Consider the following 20,443-nt stretch of genomic DNA (forward strand, 5'->3'; position numbering starts at 1 on the left):
CTGGAAAGTTGAATTATCAACACTCCATCATGGTTATATTTTTCATCTTGGCTTTTAGCAACATTTTCTTGGTCTAATAAGAAGCAAGATATTGTTCTAGCTTCCTCCACAGAGGCCATCTATCTTTGCTGATTTCTGATCAAGATGCATTTCCCTGTCAAGACTCCTACAAATTATGATCTATATCAACAGTCAGACTGCTCTTTCCAACAATTGTATCTACTCACACTGGACAAAGCATGTAGGACTGTTACTGTGTTTCATAAAGGAGGTTTGACTTAGGCACCAAGCATCTGTCCTACATCCCAATAGCAGAGAACCATGCATCCCAACTTACAAAGCTGATGCTCAATTGGCTCCACAACAACAATGGCCTTGCTTTTCTAACACCTTCGTGACATTGGCTTGATGGAGAGAGGGGTGATTTACCTCCTTGTACATACATGATTTTGATTTGTTTTTCAATGCCATCAACAGCTTTTTATTGTACTTGCAGTACTGATATTCATACATATTTGTAAAGCACTTGACGAGATGAAAACCTCTGAGGATCTTCCATTTGTGAAGAGCCACACCAGAGCCACTGTGCAATTCATTGCTACATGTTGCATCTTCCCTTGCATTTATTGTTTATGACAGTCATTTGGGGGATTGGATGAAAACCCATATGCAGAGCCTTCCTAGTGAAAACCCTTGCATTATTGCATGTCTCGACACATAATTCACATTAATATAATTTAAAACAACTCACACGGGCATGGGCCAACTTCAAATTATTCTTAAGAGTTTGAGTTTGCATAGGACAAATCTCTGCCCAAACTCTATAGAAGTCAACCCTGGAGGAACCAGCCTTCATCCACATTATTGATCTACATTGCCACATCTATCATCATCACCCTATATCCGCAGCCTCCACAGTAGCATCTACCTCATCACACCTGCTCCTGCTGCAGCAACACCTGCTCCAGTAGACTGAATGACTGTTCCAGCTGCTGTGGTGACACCTCATCTACATCAGATGACATCCCTCCCTGCCACCACAACCACCCTGAGGTCAGAACACAGTTAGTTGCTGTCCTCTTTGATTGATATACATCAATTACTACTGCTCCTACCTTTCCAGGTTCCTGCCTGATGTGAAGCGCAGCCCCTGCTGCTGCCATGCCACTGTTCTCCGCCACCTGGTACTGCTCAAGCCTGCCACACTGTTGTCAGCCACCAAAATGCAGTTTTAATGCAAGTACAGAAAGCATCAAATTTTTCAGAAGGGGAATGCTACATTACTATAAAGTATAGTACATACCTGAGAGGAAAACATTCCCCCTTCAGACAAAAACATGATTTCCTACAGATGCCCGACATGATGCTGCTGAAATTAATATGCAAAGTAGAATTGCAGAGTGGCTCTCAATGACATTAGCTCTCCCTGAGCCAGCTTATCAGCATCATGGACACATTTTCGCAAGTTGGCTCTCTGCATAAGTGGTGGTCTTGATGTTTTTGAGAATAATCAAACCTCTAACAGTGCAACTGAATGCCTCTTTAGAGAAAGAACACATCCCCAAGAAAGTTTGGAAAATATTGTTCACACGGAAATTTAAGAATGATGATTGATCCTCTAGAAAACCAAGAAGTTGCTTCCTTCTGATCCACGAATTTGTCAGATTTGAATTTAGTTTTGACACCTAGCCTTTGATCCATCATGTTTCACAATTACACTTCTAATCTTGCAATGTGCTTGCAAGCTTTTTCTGTCATGCTGCTTTCTAGCTGGTTTGCATCACTCCACATGCCAGCAATTTTAAAGATTTCTGACATCAGGATATATGGAGCAGCATCTTCTTCATTCAACTGGACAAGCTGTTGAAAGCATTTCTGGCCCACTTCCATTTCCCCATAAATTTTACAGCCTGTAAGCAGAGCCATGAGAACATTTTCAGATGGAGGCTGCATGCCTTCAGCAAGCCTCTTTGCCTCATAAATATTTCCTGATCGTGCAAGAAGATCAACCATGCAAGCATAGTGATCTTCTGTTGGTTCAACTCCATGCTCTTCTCTCATCAATTCGAAAACCTCTTGGCCTTTATTGACCAGACTTGCATGGCTGCATGCAGCAAGAATGCAAGTGAAAGTGATGGCATTTGGCTTCACACCTTGCTCTTGCATGTCCTCAAAACATTGTATAGCCATATTGCCCTCGTGATTTTCACCATATGCCTTTATCATTGCTGTCCATGATACAACACTCCGTACAGGCAACCTTTCAAAAACATCTCGTCCTTCAGCAAGAGAACCACATTTGCCATACATGTCTATTAATGTGTTGGCCATTGAAAGGTGTTTTTCCAAACCTCTTATGATAATTTCTGAATGTATTTCATGCCCTGCTAGTAAGGCTCCTGTAAGGCCACAGGCTTGCAAGCTGCAAGGGAACACCACCTTATCGAGAGATACACCCCATAGTTGCATTTGTCTGAAGCAGCCTATTGCTTCCTTGCCAAACTCATGTTCAGCATACCCTACCAACAGGGCAGTCCAAGTCACTGTGTCTCGAACAGAAAGCTTGTCAAAGATATGTTGTGCATCTGCAAGCAGTCCACATTTGGCATACATATTCAGCAATGTATTACCAACAAAAAGCTGATTTTCCAAACCCTTTAGTACAATTTCAACATGCACTCTTTGGCCTGTTTCCATATCATTAAGCCCAGTACAAGCTTTCAGCACAGCTACAAATGTATAACCGTCAGGATGTACAGAGTCCTCTTGCATTTTCTCAAAAAGCAGTAGGCTTTTATGTAATTCTCTGTAGTCAGACACTAGAAAACACTCCTCATTTGCTTGAGTGGAATTGTGTTCCGTATATGCTTCCAAAAGTGCATTCCACGAAACAACATCTCTAATAGTAAGCTTGCCGAACACTTCCTGTGCATCTGTAGCTGAGCCACATTTGCCATACATATCGACTAATGCGTTGCCAATGAACAGGTCAGAGTCTAGCCCCAATTTGACGATGTCGGCATGCAATTCATGGCCTCGCTCGGCAGCTTTCAGCCTGATACAAGCTTTCAGCAGCGGCACGAATGTGTACTTATTAGGCTGCACACGATCCTGCTGCATGTCGCGATACAGGACCAAGGCGTGCAGGAAATTCTCGGAACCAACGTAGCCGGAGATGATTGAGGTCCAGGAGTATTCATTCCGGCAGGCCAGTCTGTAAAACACCTGCTGGGCATAGGGCAAACTGCAACATTCTACAAAAAGCAGGACCAGGTGACTACCCAGATACTGGTGCGTATCTAGCCCTCTGCTGCAGATGGCCACATACAACTGTCTGATGAGGTGCAGACTGTTGGATGACTTGCAGTTCTGGATCAATCGTGTGATGCTTTCGACAGAGGGGACTCTCTGTTGGAGAGACTCTAGGGTAGTAGCAGTCCATTGGGGCATGAAGGAGCTTGTTGCATGAGAGATTCTTCTCCAGCCTGCCCTTCTGAAATACACCCTTGTTCGCCATGTCAGCTGGAACATCCATGCGGCAGAAATGGGATGCAAGCTTGCAAGCCTCCATGGAATTCTGGAAAGTAAAGTATATTTCCCACCATGATACTATCGTTTATATAAATGAATAAATATCTATAGAAATTTAAAGACTACATATAAAGATAAAGAAAAATATAGCTAGATATCTATTTATTTATTTAAAGCAATTTATTTATTTAAAACAACAATGTGTGTACAAGTGTGTGCGAATAGAGCAAGGTTTCAATCCCAAAATTCAACCCAACTTGAATGCGCACCTACTACCTAGTGCCTTTCAAGGGATTAAAAATGCATTTTAAAAAAAGATGCTACTATTATTAGACTTATAAGAATAGCCTAATAAATTACCGAAAATAAGATCATCTAGCAGCAAGAAAAGAGAAAATTTTGAGATTCTTTAGTTTTCACACTTTCTAAAGTGCTACTAGTAACTGCTAATAAAAGCCATTTAATGCCAAAAAGGTGTTTTCAGTATTTGCAATCTGCCTTGACATGTGGCAGCTACACGTGTAACAACCAAACTCGGGGAAGAGGCATGTAAAGGACGGTGATGAAGTTGAAGCTCTAAGCAAGAAGGCTATGAGAAATGAGGAAGTGGTGGATATGGATTTTGTTGTTGTGATTGCTAAACAATCTAACATTGACATAGGAGAAGTAGAGAAGCAGCCGCACCCGAACATTAGAGAGTTCTCAGATGGAAGGCGAAAGGTGGCAGCTAAGATGAGAGCCAATGTACTTAGAGCTCTAGTGGCCCTGTATTTGCAAAGAATCAAGTAAAGGTATGCTGATTTTTTTGTGTGTGGCCTATATCCATAAATTATGGGTCGAGTACTTGACAAAGAAGAGTTCCCACGATGGTTCGTGCAAGCATATCATGGGAGGGCCTTGCTTAACCAATATAAGTTTATTGGACAAGTCTTCTATTTTTCTTGGTTTAGCTCACAACAAGAGTGGGATTGGATACTTGCATTAGCAGTTGGCTTCAAGGGGCATTATGTTTGTGCCCTTCCTTGGACTTCCCACTTTAACCCAATGATTCCTTATAGCAAGAGTGTCTAGTCTAGATCACATACCCTAGTTTGCCAGACTAGTTGGATGATGAATTGGGGCATTGTCTAAGGTGTTGGGGAGGGTACTCTATATACCCAAGGCAACAAATGGGGTTATTAGGGCAAACAAAAAAGCTTGCATTCTTTGGAACAAGCATAAAAATTTCCATGAATTCTTGGAGGTTGTTGATCCTAGTGGGCTTGAGGTCTATGTTGAAGTCAAATTCAACTATTTCCCAAATGCCTCTTACTTGTGCCATTAGACAGTCACTATGCAAGAGGCAGAAGAATGTGAGCAAGGAAGAGAAACAACTAAGAAAGATAAGAAGTAGCAAGCCCTCCCAAATAAAATGCTTGAAACTCACACAAGGGCTAGCACCGGGAATAAGGATGTGGAGAAGAAACATGTTGAATGACAAGCTAGCAAAAGTGAGCCAAATCACAATAAAGAGCAATGTAAGAAGTAGGCTCAAATTCGTGTTGCACAAGATAACAAGGAGAATCAGCCTACACCCAAAGAGGTCACTAAACTAAAGAATGGCAAGAAAAGTAGTGTATTCCTCATGGAGTAGGCAAGAAAGCCATTGATTGAGCGGAATGTCTATGCTCCCTGTCCAAAAGAAATGAGGAATTCCAACAACTCTATTCTAGCATATACCATGACTAAGTTAGCAAGAAGACCTAACATTATCTTATTGAATGCTAGAGGCTTGTGTTCAAGTAGCAAAAGAAGTGCCTATAAGCATATGCTCTACAAGAGAAAGCTAGAAGTAAAACTCAGCTTGGAAGATATTTGTCAGGTTGAAGTGCCTAAGTGCCGACTATTCCTGAGTAAAGAGGGATGTGAGAGAGGAGGGACATTGGTGCTAATCAAAGAGGAGTTAAACACTTTTGCTTTATGGACTGAAGAAGAGGGAGCACTACTAGGGGTCCAAATAATCGTTGCAAACATGGTCATTCACCTGTATTCCATCTATGCACCACATATTTTGATGAAGAGAGCTCACTTGTGGGAGACCCTCATTTTGAGGATCAAGCAAGAATGTACAATCCTTTTAGGGGATTGAAATATGATGACATCATATTCCAATCCCCATAGGTTGATAGGTCACACAAATATGACATAATGATGATTATTGAAAGGGAGAGTTGGGGTGAATTGTGGAGTCAACACGATCTAATTGACCTAGCCCACATGTGTGAAGAAGATGGTGCCAAGTCCTTTACATGGCACAAAAAGCATAAGGATTCTTCATGGAGGGACGGAAGATTGGGTAGGGCATATCTTAATCGAGGGGTGGTGGGTTGTACCCCAACCCAATCTAAAGGTCCTTGTTGATGTTAAGATCTAGACCACATTCCTATTCAGATGATGTTGAAGATTGAATCCTCTCAAGGATGCCAAAGTGGCCCCACATTATTTATGTTCAATGATAGTTTTCTTAAAGACAAGAAGCTACTAAAGAAACCATGTGATGCATGGAAAGAAGCTGGCAATAAAGTACATGATTCAGTTACCAAAGTTGAGGCAACCACAAAGACTGTGATAGAGGTGGCAAAGGAGTATGGTAGATCTTGAGTTAAGAGTAGGAGAAAGCTTGTGGATTCGGCTACTAGATGTAGAGCCCATGTTATGGCTGCTCTTGATTTTGATCCTAATGACTAGTATCTAGTTTGGATGCTATAGAGAATTGAAGATTATCTTAAGGTGGAGGAGGAGAGGAGAATTGATGCTATTGAAACACAATTGAAAGGGGACTACTTTGTGGAAAGAGATGCCCCTAAACCCACCTTTTTCAAGACACTACACCTAGAGAATTTGGAAGTTTTACTAGAGTTATATGACCAATACACATAAGTTTCATGCACATTAATCAACAAACCCAAGATTGAACTTCAGTACATAGGAGTGAATGAGGTCTCGAACTAGGTCTTGAATCTTGGATTCAAGGTAATCAAGATGGGTCAGTGGACCTTTAGGTATCTTGGAGCACCTATAGGACTATGTGCCACAATGAAGCAAAAATTGGATTAGGTTGTGGAGAAAGTAGAACAAAAGATGACGAAGTGCCCCAAATTGATACTATCATTTGTATGCTGACTCATTGTGTTAGATAAGATCCTTATGCCAGCAAACATGTTTGTCTCTATAGTTATCCCATTCACAAAGAGACATTGAAAGATTAGAGAAGGTTTTCAAAACCTTTCGATGGTCCTTTGGCACTAGGGAGAAATGGAATGCCATCTCATGGAGCATGGGGTCAAAAGCCATAGGGATGATCTAAGGTAGGATCAAGAGATACTTATTCAAGCTACTACTAAAGATGGAGCAAGATGAACTATGGACAATTATTGCTAGGGCAGCTATTAATGATGTAGCTTGGTTAAATAGGTGCAAAATTATGATAAATTTTTAGGAGTTTGCAATAAGGTGTAAATGTGGTTGAATAAGGGGGTAGGAACTCATGATAAGGTGTAACTAACATTGTGTTAAAAGAAAGGGAAACAACAATCTCTTAAGTTGATAGGAAGGGACTCACTTGGATTGACAAAGTATTGGCCTTAAACACTAAATTAGGGATCAAGGGCTACAACACAATCTCGAGCTTGGTGAGAGGGTGGAAAGAAGTAGTGAAGGGGTTAGATTGGTCAAAGGAAAGGCAAAGGAATGGAGATGGGGCTTTGCTCCAAGGCATTTGGACATTCCCACATGCCCTTTCATCTAACAACCTAAAGCTTTCAAGGAAACTAGTACAAAAGGGGATACTTAGATGGAAGGATGTGTGGGACCAAGATGGAGGAAAGACATGCAGGGTAGAAGAGCTCACAGAGAGGTTCAATTTGGATGAGAAAGAGAAGGTTCGGTTAGAGGTTGCCTTAAGGGGGAAGAAGGACTTCTAGCCACCCATAGCAAGATTGGTCTTGGAAGATCCTAGTTAATCATAAAGGAAATCTTGCAATGAAGATGAGGAAGAGGAGAGATATCCACCAGGAAGATGAATTGGAGTTTTCATGCCAAGGTCCAAGCTAAGTGGAGGGACTACTACCCAAATGTAGTGGTGAGGACATGGAAGCATTGACTCACTTGAGTATGTAAGGCTACTCCTAGCAGATAGTTAAACCTAGAATTATGGAAAGTCGCTACAAGGAAATTGCGCACTAAGGATAGATTGGGAAGATGGATGAGACTAAACACTAATTGTGTTTTTTGTCCAACATAGAAAGAAATAGTTAAGCACCTCTTTTGGACATGTAAAGAAGCCTCAATAATCTAGAAAAAACTAAAAGATTGGTTTAAGGCAAAAGGCCTAAATGAAATTTTCCAAATGAGGACTACCTTGTTTTGGGACCAAGGCAAACTTGATGAAGAATCCCTTATGCTATGGAACATGGTTTAAGGCAACAAGCCTACTAAATGAACTTGTCCAAATGACGATTGCCCTGTTTGGGAACCAAGGCTAAATTGATGAAGAATCACTTAGGCTATGGAATGTGGTTCACACAATAGAAATAACATTTTGATAAAGAAAGAGAGGAAAATCCCTTGTGCAGAGATATACATGTGCATAAGGAGAGATTCCTGAGCTATCTTAGGGCTATCAAGAGCCAAGTGCATGTGTTTTAAGTAGCTTGCAAAAGATTGGTCAAATGGGGCTAACAAGTTGCAAGAGTTATTTTTTGTTTTGACTAAGCTTGTGGTCATTGGGCTTAAAGCTAATCAAATTATGTAAATATTTTTATTTTATTTATTGAATATAACTACTCACTGCATATTTTTAAAATTGCCAGAAGTAGTATCACATTTAAAAGCCACAATACTTTTGACCATCATAATCATACTTTTTAAAAAAATAGGTACCATATGTTTATTTCCATCATTTTGAACTATTGTTGTTATTTATTATTTATTATTTTTATAAATATTATTTTAATAAATTGTTGTTTTTGGAAAATTTTGAAATTGGTTAGCTATTATCTTTGACAAACTTTTGAAATTGGTTAGCTACTATATTTGACAAATTTTGAAATTTCGTCCTAGATGAGTGTTAGTCCCTTAGGCACTCTATGTTGGAGGTAGCATCCAAGTGCACACACACCATAGAGCTTGAATACTAGGACTTGAGTGGCAAGGTTTTTTTAGAGGACCAATGGTTGTTGGGGATGTGCATGGTACCTTTTAAGTATTCAAATTGCATTAAAGTAGGATGGATATCGTTGAAGCAGAGGATTGTTGCAATGTCTTGTCTACCAGATTGTTGGAAGTTGATGAAGTGCAATAGATGATGAGGATTTTCCTAAAGAGCATGTTGTTGTTATGTTGGTACTTTTGATTCATTAAGTCCTTCCATGATCAATGTGAGTTGCAGTGCTAGAAAGGGGTAAGTGCAATGTACACAAGGATGAAGAACTTGCTGCCAATAGTCAATATAAAGAGTTCAAGTTCTTCATGAGCTTTTATGCCTATAATACAAAACATCACATGTAAATCACTTCTATCGAGCCAAATGCATCAACAATCTAGATTTCTATTATTTTAGAAGCCGCAACTCTTGTTGGCGACAGTCTCTCACCTTGTCTCTCGACACTCCACTCTAACTAACCGAGCATCCTCCTCTCCAACCCAAGAAAGAAAGAACACAAGACTAGCTCGAGTTGTAGTGAACTCACCTAACTTACATTCTCGTGTTTGATGACTTGAAGGCTCAAAGATGGTTCCATGACCACGATCAATACAATCCAATGTCGTCACTGCTTTGCATCCACCATCGAGAGTACACCAACGAGTTGAAGAGCTAGTAGAGATGACGAGAAAAGCAAGACGATGGTAAAGAGCTTCACCTTCCCTTAGCCCCTCACTCAACACACCTTTCACTCTCTCCCTCTCAATCACTCCAACACAATGGAAGCAAGATAATAGAATGGAAAGATAGAATAGAAAGCTTCAGTAGTCACACTGATAGAGCTTCCGCAACATGGATGTGCCAAAAGGGTGAATACAACTGAGACCTCCCACCCTTATATAGACCAAGAATTAGGGTTACGGTTAGGGTTAGGGTTTTCATTTTGTGTTTAGGGTTTGCAACCCTTTTGCATTTTGCGTTTAGGGTTTGCGCCCCTTTTCCATTTAGAGCTTGCGCCCCTTTTGTGTTTTGTGTTTAGGGTTTCCACAATTGTGAATTAGGGTTTGCACCCTCTATTGGATGTCCTACCCACTTGATGCACTCTAGGCCAATCAATCCTTGAAGCATGCTTCAACCTTAGACTAAATACAACTAAGGGAGATGAATACAATGTGCACAAGAGTGAGCTCGGCTCTCATAAAATAATACATCCATGATAATATGATGATGTCCATGAGTACAAAATAATATAGAGGTACCCAAAATAACACACTGAAACTCCACAAAAAGTACTAGGCACTTGCGCTTTTGCTACCATCTCAAAATACCATTAACTTTATTTCCCTCCTAAACGAGTGCCATTCCCATGGCACTCACGTCGGAGGTAGCATGTTGTAGCTTGCAGCGAAGACACAATATGTTGGGATCAATCGATGAAGGAGTAGTGGTCCTTATGGTGGAGAAGTGAATGCTACTGATAATGAGGATTATATTCTTTTTGCCGTGGTTGGTACTAAAGATATTGCTGGTATTAGGAGATGGTGACTGAGGTTGTTGCTGGTGACAAATCTTGTAGAAGTTGGTGATTCTGAAGATTCGCTTGAGGGTTGATCCTGTTGATGGAGACAGCTTGAATGGTCATTTTGGAGTTGAATGGAAGATTGTAGAGGATGGGTGATGTGGTGTTGATGTAGCAATGATGATGCCAGATCCTCCACGAACTATTGTACCTGTAAAGGAAAACCTCACATGCAATCACTTTTGAGGGGAAAGTGCTAGTCTTTTTTTTTTGTGCATAGGACATATGAAGATATTGGTTTGGGAGATGGGGCAAGCTCAAAGTGTTGTCCTGCACTTGAGGACCCAAAAACCGTGACTAGGTTATTGTGCAAATACTGATAGTGAGTGCACATGCATACATAGTCTAATACATAGTTAGAAGACTACTCCATGAGTTCTTCTGACGATGATGGTTGATGTAACGTGTCCACCTGTTCCCTTTAAGACATGTCTTAGCAGTCCATCGGAAAGGAGGTCTAGAAAGCTCTGCCTGGCACTCTCATGGAATGTTACGGGGTTTGCAATCTAGGACTTTTCGCGTCTGCCATGTAGCGGAAGTATTTTGGCCGTTCCCACTTAGGATCGACTTGAATCAGGGTTTTCCCTAATGGTCATTTCCTAAACGGCAATTAGCGTTGAAACCCGAGCGAACTACTTTACGCAGAAACGCCAGGGCCGAAGCGGATTCATGCTGTACTTGGTTCAAGGAGAATGGGAAACGAGAGGGATGCAAGGCTCAACCTCTCTACCATAAGGCATAGTCCCATTACGTTCCCCTAAAACAGCATAAACTGGGATTATTACAAACTAGACTCTAGGTCAGCGCCCTTGCTATTCATTTACTTTGGGAAGATCTCCTTGCTGTCCTTTATGGTTGAGAAAAGTTCTCGACCAATCGGAACCACCCATCCATAGGATGGACCCATGGCCACATCCACTGCACTTTCCTCAGGTTGTTTTAGTTGTCTAATTACCTACCACATTTAGTTGGACATGCATCAAGCAGCTTCCTTAATTAGCCCATTAGGCACCGAATCATTCACGTAATCTTAGCACTTGACATAGAAAAGCAGTGTCAAACAAGTTCCTTTTCAACAGGTTATCATATTTATCTTTGGAATACATTCATAAAGTCCAGCCCGTAAGCTTATCCATAATCCGCGACCAACTGCTAAGGAGTAAATCCTTCTCTCCGAATGCATCTAGCATTCAATCCGAGATCAATTGCGACTCGACAAGATCCCCAAGGGTTTGTTTGTTAACCCTAATGTCCTTGGGTTAGGGCCATTACCCTATTAACCCAACTTAACCAGTACCTTAAGTTCTATTAACAGTAAAGATGTTGCTCCAAATCATTGGTTGGTCCTTTGCTTCCAAGCAAATATCTAATTCCCTTATCTTGGTCACTTTTCCCAAGAAAGGTGCTATATCAGGACGACTACTCATCCTCTTGCAAGATAACTTGTGCAAGAATCTGCCAATCTCATTATGAGGAATTGGCCATTCTCTTGTGATCAAACCACAAGATCATGCGACATTGCAGCTTGTTGCACAAGTGTCGAATCTAATCCATGGGACTATTTCACCCATCGAACGGCGTCTTCTAATCACGGAATCATGATTAGATAAGAATAGGGTTTAGAGTGTCTTCATATCCAATCCATTCCCGATTGCACTAGACCGACATCATCGGTCCTAGGGGTTCCAACTCAATCCGAGTTTTATCTTTTTAACGAGTGATCTTTAGGGCAGAAACCCTAATTTGTTTCTTGCAAGTACATCCAATTGTCCCTACATTCCGTGAATGTGGGTAGGACTTTAGGGTATGAGAGTTTTGACTTGGCAATAAGTGCGACTAGGTCAAGTCCTTAACGTGCTAAACCCTAGTTAGCACTTGGAGTGAGTTGTATCGATTTAACTATCCTAAATGAATCCTTTGCAGTTTAGGTGTTTTGCGTAAACCAATTTACTTATCGTACGACAAGGATGAACTATTCCTAAAGATATTGTCTTGATCAAAGAGGAGAAAAACTAGTTGCATTATGATACCATTCTCGTAAGCACACGATTTATTGCCTCTACGTATGATTAGCTTTACAAAACCTAACTTTTCTTGTTAAGATCAAAGTGCATGTTAAAATTCGCATAACTTCCATTGGTCCTACTAGGACATGCATTCACGACTCATGCTACTAAAGCCTTTAAGGTTTTATGTTTAAACGAACCATGCAACTTTTCCCTAACTTCATTTCTGAATGAAATATTTGTACATTGATTGAGCATTACGCAAGCTTTCCTAACTACTACGTAGTTGAATGAGATTTATGCTAATTGACTAGAGTTAACCTACTTTATGCAGCCCTAGAATCATTTCCATGCCTTGCAAATTCCTACAGTTGTTAGCAACTTTCTTAATGAATCATTACGAAGAAAGATTTGTCTAATAATGCGACATGCGATTTAATCTTTCCATGCATAATCGAAGGTGTACTACAATAATCTCGACTTTGTAATGATAGTCATTAGTTGTTCTAGATTTGTTACTTTGCAATGCACACAAGCAACTTGCTAAAAATGCATAGACATCTTTCGTTCATTCCATTGAAAAATACAAATGACGAATCTTCAATCGTGAGTTATTTCTTTTAAAAATAGCCAATGTAATTCATTCTCATCAAACTAGGTGGATTTGACAAGCATAAGTGCATCCTAATTCCATGAATTAACCATGCATAATTGTAATACTTCGATGTAAATCAAGAAATAGGAAGAAAACATGGACTTGTGGTTTTGGTGAAATATCCACATGAATATTAGGAGGTGATCCTCCTGTGGTTGCACCTTGTGACTTTTTAGGGGCCATCGCGAATTCGATCTTCGGTTAGCCTTCATGGATTTCGAACTTCTTGTCTTGGCTTGCAGTCTTATGATCTTGGCCCGTCTCCCTTGTATACGCAATTCCCTTTGAGGTATGGCTTCCTTGACCGAAGTTCCGACTTGCGGAATTTGGCTTTGGAAGGCCTTAGGGTTCTTGTAAAAGGGGCTTAAAGAAACCCTCTTCAATGGGCTTATGGGGGAAATTGAGTGGGAAGGGTGTAGAGAAACCCCTCTTCTTCTTTACAAAGAACCGGGCCTAGGGCCTTAGTAGCTTCCTTTGCTTCAAAGCTCGGGATGGGCTTATTGAGGATCAAAAGGGAAGGCTTTAAAACCCGCCTAGGGAATGGCTTGTGTGGGATCCAAAGGGAAGGGAACTTAAAAATCCCGGGGGTAAAATGGGCTTTATGGGGACTCCACGGAAAGGGGGGCTTTAAAACCGGGGTAAAATGGCTTGTGGGGGATCCAAAGGGAAGGGAACTTAAAAATCCTTGGGGTAACTTGGGCTTTATGGGGACTCCATGAAAAGGGGGGCTTTAAAATTGGGGTAAAATGGCTTGTGGGTATGCAAGGGGAAGGGGGGCTTAAATCCCGAGGGGTAAAGATTGCTTGTGTAGGATCTAATGGGAAGGTGGCTTAGGGAAGCCCCCTGAGAAGCTTCCTAGAGAAGCTTGTAAGAAGCTCCTGGACAGCACGTGGCGGCGTGTAGATGGCGTTTTGGAGGCTTAATGGCAGCCATCAGGTGGAGCTGGCGGCGTTTCAACTCGGTGCTAGCTGGTGCAGCACAGCTCTCTCTTCCTTCCTCCACACGGCGTAGCACGGCACTCACTTCACTACTCCTTTCTCCACTCACTCCACAATAGCCTCCACAGCCTGTCGCCTTCCTCCTCTCACCTCTCAAGCAGCATGTCGTAGCCTTTTTCCTTTTCATTCAACACCTTAGAGGGTGTATTTATAGGACAAGGGGGGGAGAGGACTCCCTCTCCCACGTGGCCCCCTTGCATGGTATCCTTCCTTCCACCTCCTCAGTTTCCCAATATAGCCCATCCCCTTCCCTCAGCCACGCTTCGGCTGGGGGAAGGTAAATTAAAAAAATTTGCAATAAACCTATAATTATCCTCTTGACCTCCTCCCAAGAGGATGTTTCCCCGTAGGTGATGCGGTTTTTGATCCTCGGTCCCGGTTGACCAATGCGGAGTACTCCTTTTCTCGCGTACGGTCATAGATCAACTACCGACACTGGAGATAATCTTTTCACGAATTTACGGTGTGCGGGAGGTTGGTCTAGTAATATTTTTATTCAAACGGAAATATTACATTCTCTCCCCCTTGGAGGAATCGAGATGTCCTCATCTCGAGATGAACTGGGGATATTGATGGTTGAGAGTGCTTTCATCCACCCAAGTAGCATCCTCCTCGGGATAATCTTTCCACTAGACAAGGCATTCTCTCAAAGTTCTGGATCTCAGTTGTCTCTCCCTAACATCTAAGATCTTGTCAGGCTGTAGCTCAAGGACTCCTTGGCTAGGCATTACAATTTGTTGGTCATCAAGTACATGGCTAGGATTAGGTACATACTTCTTCAGTAGGCTAATATGGAATACATTATGAACCTTTAGGTTCTCAGGGAGTTGCAGTCTATAAGCATTAGGTCCTAGGCACTTAAGGATCTTGTATGGTCCACAATACCTTGGACTTAGCTTCTTGCAATCTCCTAAGGATAGGAAACTCTTCTTTGGGCGTACGCAAATGAAGACCATGTCTCCTTCCTCAAAGGTTCTACCTTCACGCTTCAAATCTGCATATGCCTTTTGTCTATCCTTGGCGGCTTGGAGAATGGACTTGAGAAATGACAATTCTTCTCACGCTCATCAAGTACTGATTGGTCTTGGATTTTGGTCATAGAAGCATAAGAAGGAATAAATTGGCATGATAGCAAGTGCTTCTGAGGGAGAGTCCTAACATAGTCCTTCTAAATCAAGAGGCTTTGATCGAAAAGATGTTCATTGTCCTCCCAAGTGGAATGCCATTTAGAAGCAACTTGAACTACCTCATCATCAGCAAGGCCTAGATCGATCATTGCAAACAACTTGGCATAAGTAGTGTATATGGCCTCAAATTGGAGTATGCATTATGTTTCAGAGGAATTGAATTTATTTGCCAAATAAGAAGCCATGGTACTCAATGGTTGACATACTAGCAAAGGCTTGATGCCAAAAGGAGGGTCAAGTTTAGTAGGGCTGATATGAAGATGTGTCTCAGCAACCTCCTCGGAAGCATCTTGAGGTTCAACTAGCTCAATTGGGACTAACTGGTGGGGTGAGTTAGTAGGGACATTAGTGGTGTTGGGCCTAGGATCCGGAGTTGCAAGCATACCTCTTCTAGCCCACTGTGTCTGGGTTAGTAGAAGGCTTATATGCATCACTCTATGTCACTTCATTTGATGAAGATTCAGCCATTGTAGTACTAGAAGCAGAGGTAAGATTTGGTGTTGTGTCACTCAGCCTTGGAATAAACCATTCATAGAAATTAGGATTGTATTCTAATGAAGCATGCTCATCAAGAAGTTGTGGGTCATGGATGAGATAAAAGATATATCTAGTGACATCAATCATCATGTCTCGTTGTCCTAATCAACTTGCAATGTGTAGCTCTTCCTCTGAAAGAAGTTTGTCACACAAGGGATCAAGTTTAGCCAAATTAGAAATGTTGACATTGTGGACAAGTGCTAGCACTTGGAGAGATGTAGGAGCAATATATATAGAATCATGCGTTGAAGTCCAAAGTGCCTTTCTTTGCTCAACAATAGTCATTAAGCGGCTACCATATCGTCTAGCTGACCCTCGACTAGAATGCCATTTCCATTCAAACTCACTTTGTCCTTCTACTTTCTTGGCCAATGCTACAACATCTTTCCAACTTGTTGTGTGCTTCCCAATATAGAACACATGAATTGAGTGGTACTTCTCCTGCTCTACCTTGGTCATTTGCTTTATAACTTCTCCCACAACTATTGGGTAAATTTTACAAATTTTGATTGCTCTAACCATGTCAAAGGCTTTTCTAAGAGTTCTTGATGCTCAGCAATTTGAATTCCAAGGTCAGTATGAACATATGCATGAGCAAGTGAAGTCAAGAGTGTTTCATCTAGTTCTTGAGAACTCGTAGCTTCAGATTGATCTCTATGGTGCCCCCTCTTTTCTAACAGCTCCATAATCAATCATTTAGCTGGTTTCAACTTTCAAGTATATTGGGGCTTTTGGCCGAGAAGGACATGACTCGTAAATCAATGGATTCATTATGATCTCTATACTAGATTCTCTATCCTTGTGTGAGATTGAAGTACTAGAGGCTTTTTCTTTAGTTGAAGTGGCAGTCTTGGTCACAACCAAGGGTTGTGATTGTATGGGTTCCATCTCAAAATTGGAAGTAGTAACTTTCAATTTAGTGGAGTGGTCAATTGTGAACAGTCATAGATGAATCTGCACTTAGATCCTCAAACTGAGTGGAAGTATTCATGGTCTTAGTAGTTCTAGATTTTTTTGTGGCAACACTCATAGAGGAATGTAGTCGCTCTTTTGATGTTTTCGTAGCTATCCCTTGTGGATCCTTTTCCTTAGATTGAGCAGCTACACTAGGCTATTGCTAGATTTTCTGTTTTGGTTTGGGTGACAAAGGTTCTTGGTTTCGAGGAGACTTTGGTTGTTTTGAAGAACCAACAACAACTTGGGGTTGTTTCTTATCAACACTTGAGGGCTTTATCTCATCTATCCTTGGACTTTTCGTTTCAGTTTGAGTAACCTCACGAGGAAGTCATGCTTTGGCTCTAGTTTTTCCTCCTTGCTCGATGACTTTTTGGGCACTACCAGTTCCTCTTATGGATTCGCAGCAACTTCAAGTGGTTGTTTTCTTGGAATTGTGGGCTCAAGTGTCACAGGAACTAGCTCGTCAGTCACTAACTTATCTGGTGTTGTCTCCTCAAGTATCTTGATTTGTGACCTAGATTTTTGTGTGGGTCTCTTTTGCTTTCTCTCGGATTTGGATGGGACTTGGTTTGTGGTCATTGGAGGCAGCTTTGTGTGGGTGGTTTTGGTAACCAAATCCAACAATTTCCTGCATAAAACCCTTGAGCACGGAGCAACACTTTGGGCATCCATCGTGGCCTTATGCTAGATCTCCATTGATGCTTTCAATTACTTGCCCTAAATCTTTTCCCCTTCTAGATGCAGTTCTATTCCCAATAGCTTGAGAAGTTGTGGTAGTGTTTCTAGTAGTTGTGGTCTTTCCTTTGGTTCCAGGAGGCTTCCTACTGAGCGGTTCTCTCTTGTTCTCGTGTGCCTTGAGTATTTAATTAAGAACTCTCTAGTTGTCCTATCTAGGCATTTGATCTGACTCTAAGACAAGCTTCTTGCCCTTCTCTAAAGAAGAGACAAGGTCCCTTTGACTAAAAGTAGTGACTATCTCCACGTCTCATAAGCTTAGGTGTATATGGTGTGCTTCATAGTCCACAATACAGGTGGTTGTACACTTGAAAGGTCTTCCAAGCAAGACTTCCCTTCCCATATCTTCTAGTTTTGGAAGCACATAAACATTGTGGGCATGCTTTCAGTCTCAATAGTCATGAGAATTTTGCATCTTCCTAAGAGGGAATAAGTCAATCCTCCATATGACTTGATAACTGCATTGGTTGGGACGAGTTCAAGTTCTCAATCCATACCTCGTAGGTCCAGATGTTGTAATCTGAACTTCCGTCTATGAGAGCATCAATGATGAGCTCTCGCTTAGCAGTTAGTCTGACCCTAAGATATGCAAGAGGGATTAGCTCTTCATCTTCTGGGTTAGTGTTTGTGGCTTGGACCATTTTCATATATTAGGCATGGTAGACCTAGGTAGGGTACTACATGAAACCTTTCATGTTGGGCAGTCATGATACATGTGAGTAATGCTGCACTCAATGCATCTACGTCACCCCTTGGAAATTTATCTATCACCATCCAGTCTGCTAGCTTTGGCCTAGGCTCTTGTGTTGCTAGCTTTGGCAACATGTGAATGGATAGATGGATGGGAATATTCACTCGTTTTGTGTTGACTCGTCAAGTTTGAGGACTTCGAGACCTAAGGTCGATTCCACTATGAGGCAGGTCAACATAGTGTAAGGCTCTTAATAGTCATATGACAAACTCTTCAACTCTTCTTGTAATGGTCTTGTGTGGTTCTTAGTGTGGGTGTTCACATTCAACTCTCTAGGCTTGTCAGTTCTTCTTGGATTTTGCAACTTCATTTCTTGGAGTTCCTATCCTTCTAATTTGTCTCTCGTTAGTCAATTGGTCTTATGATATTGCACTAAGTGTAAGTGGTGAAATTATGGGCTCAGTGGTTGGCTTCTCCACTCAATTGTTGCATCTTGGTAGTTTCTTTGAATGTGGTTCAAAATGATTCAAAGGGGGCTTAGGACTTATGGCAACTTGGTCAATAATATTTTACTCATTGGGCCCTTGTAAATGATTGGAATGGAGCACATGATGATGGTGGCTTGGTTGGATGATGTTGAGATATTAGCAATCACACCTAATGTAGCCTCTTTGTATGAGGCAGTTTGGAATGAAAACATGCAGGCTGCAAGAATCCCATATGCACAGAAAGGGAAAACTGTACACATCCAACAACTATAAAGCATTGTACTTGGCTACCACTTTTGATAGATGAATGAATACATGATGATGCTTTTCTTATCTGTTAGTGTCAGTCTTGTACTTGTCAATCCTACACAAGATTGTGTTTATGAGTCCAAGCTTCCATCTTGGAACCTAATTCACTTGTGTAACAGTTGTGGTCTTCAGTCAATGTCATCATGAGTTTAGTCTATGCTTACAAGCCGCCATAGCCATGCTCTAGATCCCACATATTTTAACATGGCATCAAAGCTCGGCTGAGCATGGCCCAACTCTCCTTTCACTCCTCTCAGCTCCTTTCCATCTCAGCTCAGCTCAATTTGAGTACTGGACCCAATCTCTCTCCATAGGCCAAATCTCTCTGAATTTCCTTCTAGAGAAGTGTTTCTCTACTTCCAAAGCTCCTCATGGCACCTCAATCATTGGGATTGGGCAACTATAGCTTCAACATTGCCTCTTTTCAGAGAGTCGCTGCCATAACTGTGTCTCTGGACAGCACCTACCTACCTCTGTTGGAGCAGCCATATCTCATCATCCAGGCCATATCTCTTCGAGCTTTCTTCTCAAGAGTTGTTCTTCAGGTCAAAGCACAACTTGTTGGTACAAAAATCAAGGAGATTGATGCACACCATGCCCGACATTTGCATTTTTCCAAATCTGGGTGTAGTTTTGACAGCGACCACTTTGAAGGCTTAGATCTCTCAATTCAGGAAAAATGAGTGCAAACCCTCTTAGGGGGAGTTAGGAACATTAGTGAGGATCCTCCATCTTAAAGGTTTTGAGCAGATTCATCCTGTGGAGCTCGTGGGAGCTCATTTACCAGTCATTGGTCCCTGTTTTGACATGACAGCATAGCCACTTACCTTCAAGCTCATTTTTCTTTAATTTTCTCTCTCCTGCTACTTAAACCAAGCCAAGGCCACTCTAATCTACAGTTTTCAGCAAGTATTCACCCATCAAAATCAGCAAGGAGGGGAAGCTATGAAGAGTTTTTGAAGATCATCAAGTCAAACTCAAGCAACAAACATCAAATTTCAAACTAGTATCTTTTGATACTTCACTGCCATTGCTTGTGTCTTTTGACACATACAAAGATCAACTCATTGATGGTTATTCTTAGTCATTTGAAGCTGATTTCCATCATGGGAATGACCAAAATCAAGTCTTTTATGAAGATGCTTCTCATGAAGAGTAACATTACTCTCGTTGCTCAATTCAACTACATGGAAGACTTGTTTATTCCGCTTGTAGGGATGGATGGATCTACTTGTTTTGAAGAGAAACCGATGAATTTATTTGAAGATTTTGAAGACATTTCTACTACCTCAAAGACAATGATACCTTTGCTTGAGGGGGACATGGACATAAAGATTGATGCAACTATTACAAGCAAAGTCAATGAAGAAGTAGATCAAGAGGATCAAAAGAACAAGAATAAAAAGAAGAAGAAGCAAAAAAATCATGAAGAATTTGAAGTGGCAAACAAAGTTAAGTACAAGTATAGGAAGCTAGACAAGAAGAACTACAATGAATCAAAGATCTATGTCAAAAGAAATGCTAAAAACCATAAGGGCCTCACAGTCCTTGATCCTATTTTTTACTGACTTTTTTAGCCTTGTATTGC

General features: G+C 41.3%; 2 protein-coding genes across 3 annotated transcripts; both read right to left on the reverse strand.

The window, feature by feature from the left end:
- Positions 1–655: 655 nt before the first annotated feature.
- Positions 656–1,443, reverse strand: LOC148012509 (uncharacterized). 2 transcript variants are annotated; one of them, XM_087669509.1, is made up of 2 exons: positions 1,304–1,443; positions 656–1,205 (listed from the first exon to the last, which is right to left on the reverse strand). In XM_087669509.1, the coding sequence occupies exons 1-2, from the start codon at positions 1,337–1,339 to the stop codon at positions 933–935; spliced, it is 309 nt and encodes a 102-aa protein (XP_087525635.1). In that variant the 5' UTR covers positions 1,340–1,443; the 3' UTR covers positions 656–932. The 2 variants fall into 2 exon arrangements, with proteins under 2 accessions (XP_087525635.1, XP_087525634.1); XM_087669508.1 differs by having other exon boundaries at positions 656–1,197; positions 1,304–1,442.
- LOC148012508 (pentatricopeptide repeat-containing protein At1g06140, mitochondrial-like) lies at positions 656–3,571 on the reverse strand. The gene is made up of 2 exons (XM_087669507.1): positions 1,116–3,571; positions 656–1,048 (listed from the first exon to the last, which is right to left on the reverse strand). Exon 1 carries the CDS (start codon positions 3,529–3,531, stop codon positions 1,714–1,716), a length of 1,818 nt encoding a protein of 605 aa, XP_087525633.1. The 5' UTR covers positions 3,532–3,571; the 3' UTR covers positions 656–1,048; positions 1,116–1,713.
- Between the last annotated feature and the right edge of the window lie 16,872 nt (positions 3,572–20,443).

Source organism: Lygodium microphyllum, chromosome 27, assembly GCF_053477565.2.
Source record: "Lygodium microphyllum isolate KBCC chromosome 27, Lygodium_microphyllum_v1.1.10, whole genome shotgun sequence".
NCBI classification, from domain to species: Eukaryota; Viridiplantae; Streptophyta; class Polypodiopsida; order Schizaeales; family Lygodiaceae; genus Lygodium; species Lygodium microphyllum.

Bases quoted from the DNA above. Each gene is read 5' to 3' on its own strand.
- LOC148012509 (XM_087669508.1), bottom strand. From the start codon at position 1,362: ATGTCGGGCATCTGTAGGAAATCATGTTTTTGTCTGAAGGGGGAATGT. The intron at 1,198-1,303 runs GTATGTACTATA...ACAGTGTGGCAG, and splicing joins GGGGAATGTTTTCCTCTCAG to GCTTGAGCAGTACCAGGTGG.
- LOC148012508 (XM_087669507.1), bottom strand. From the start codon at position 3,531: ATGTTCCAGCTGACATGGCGAACAAGGGTGTATTTCAGAAGGGCAGGC.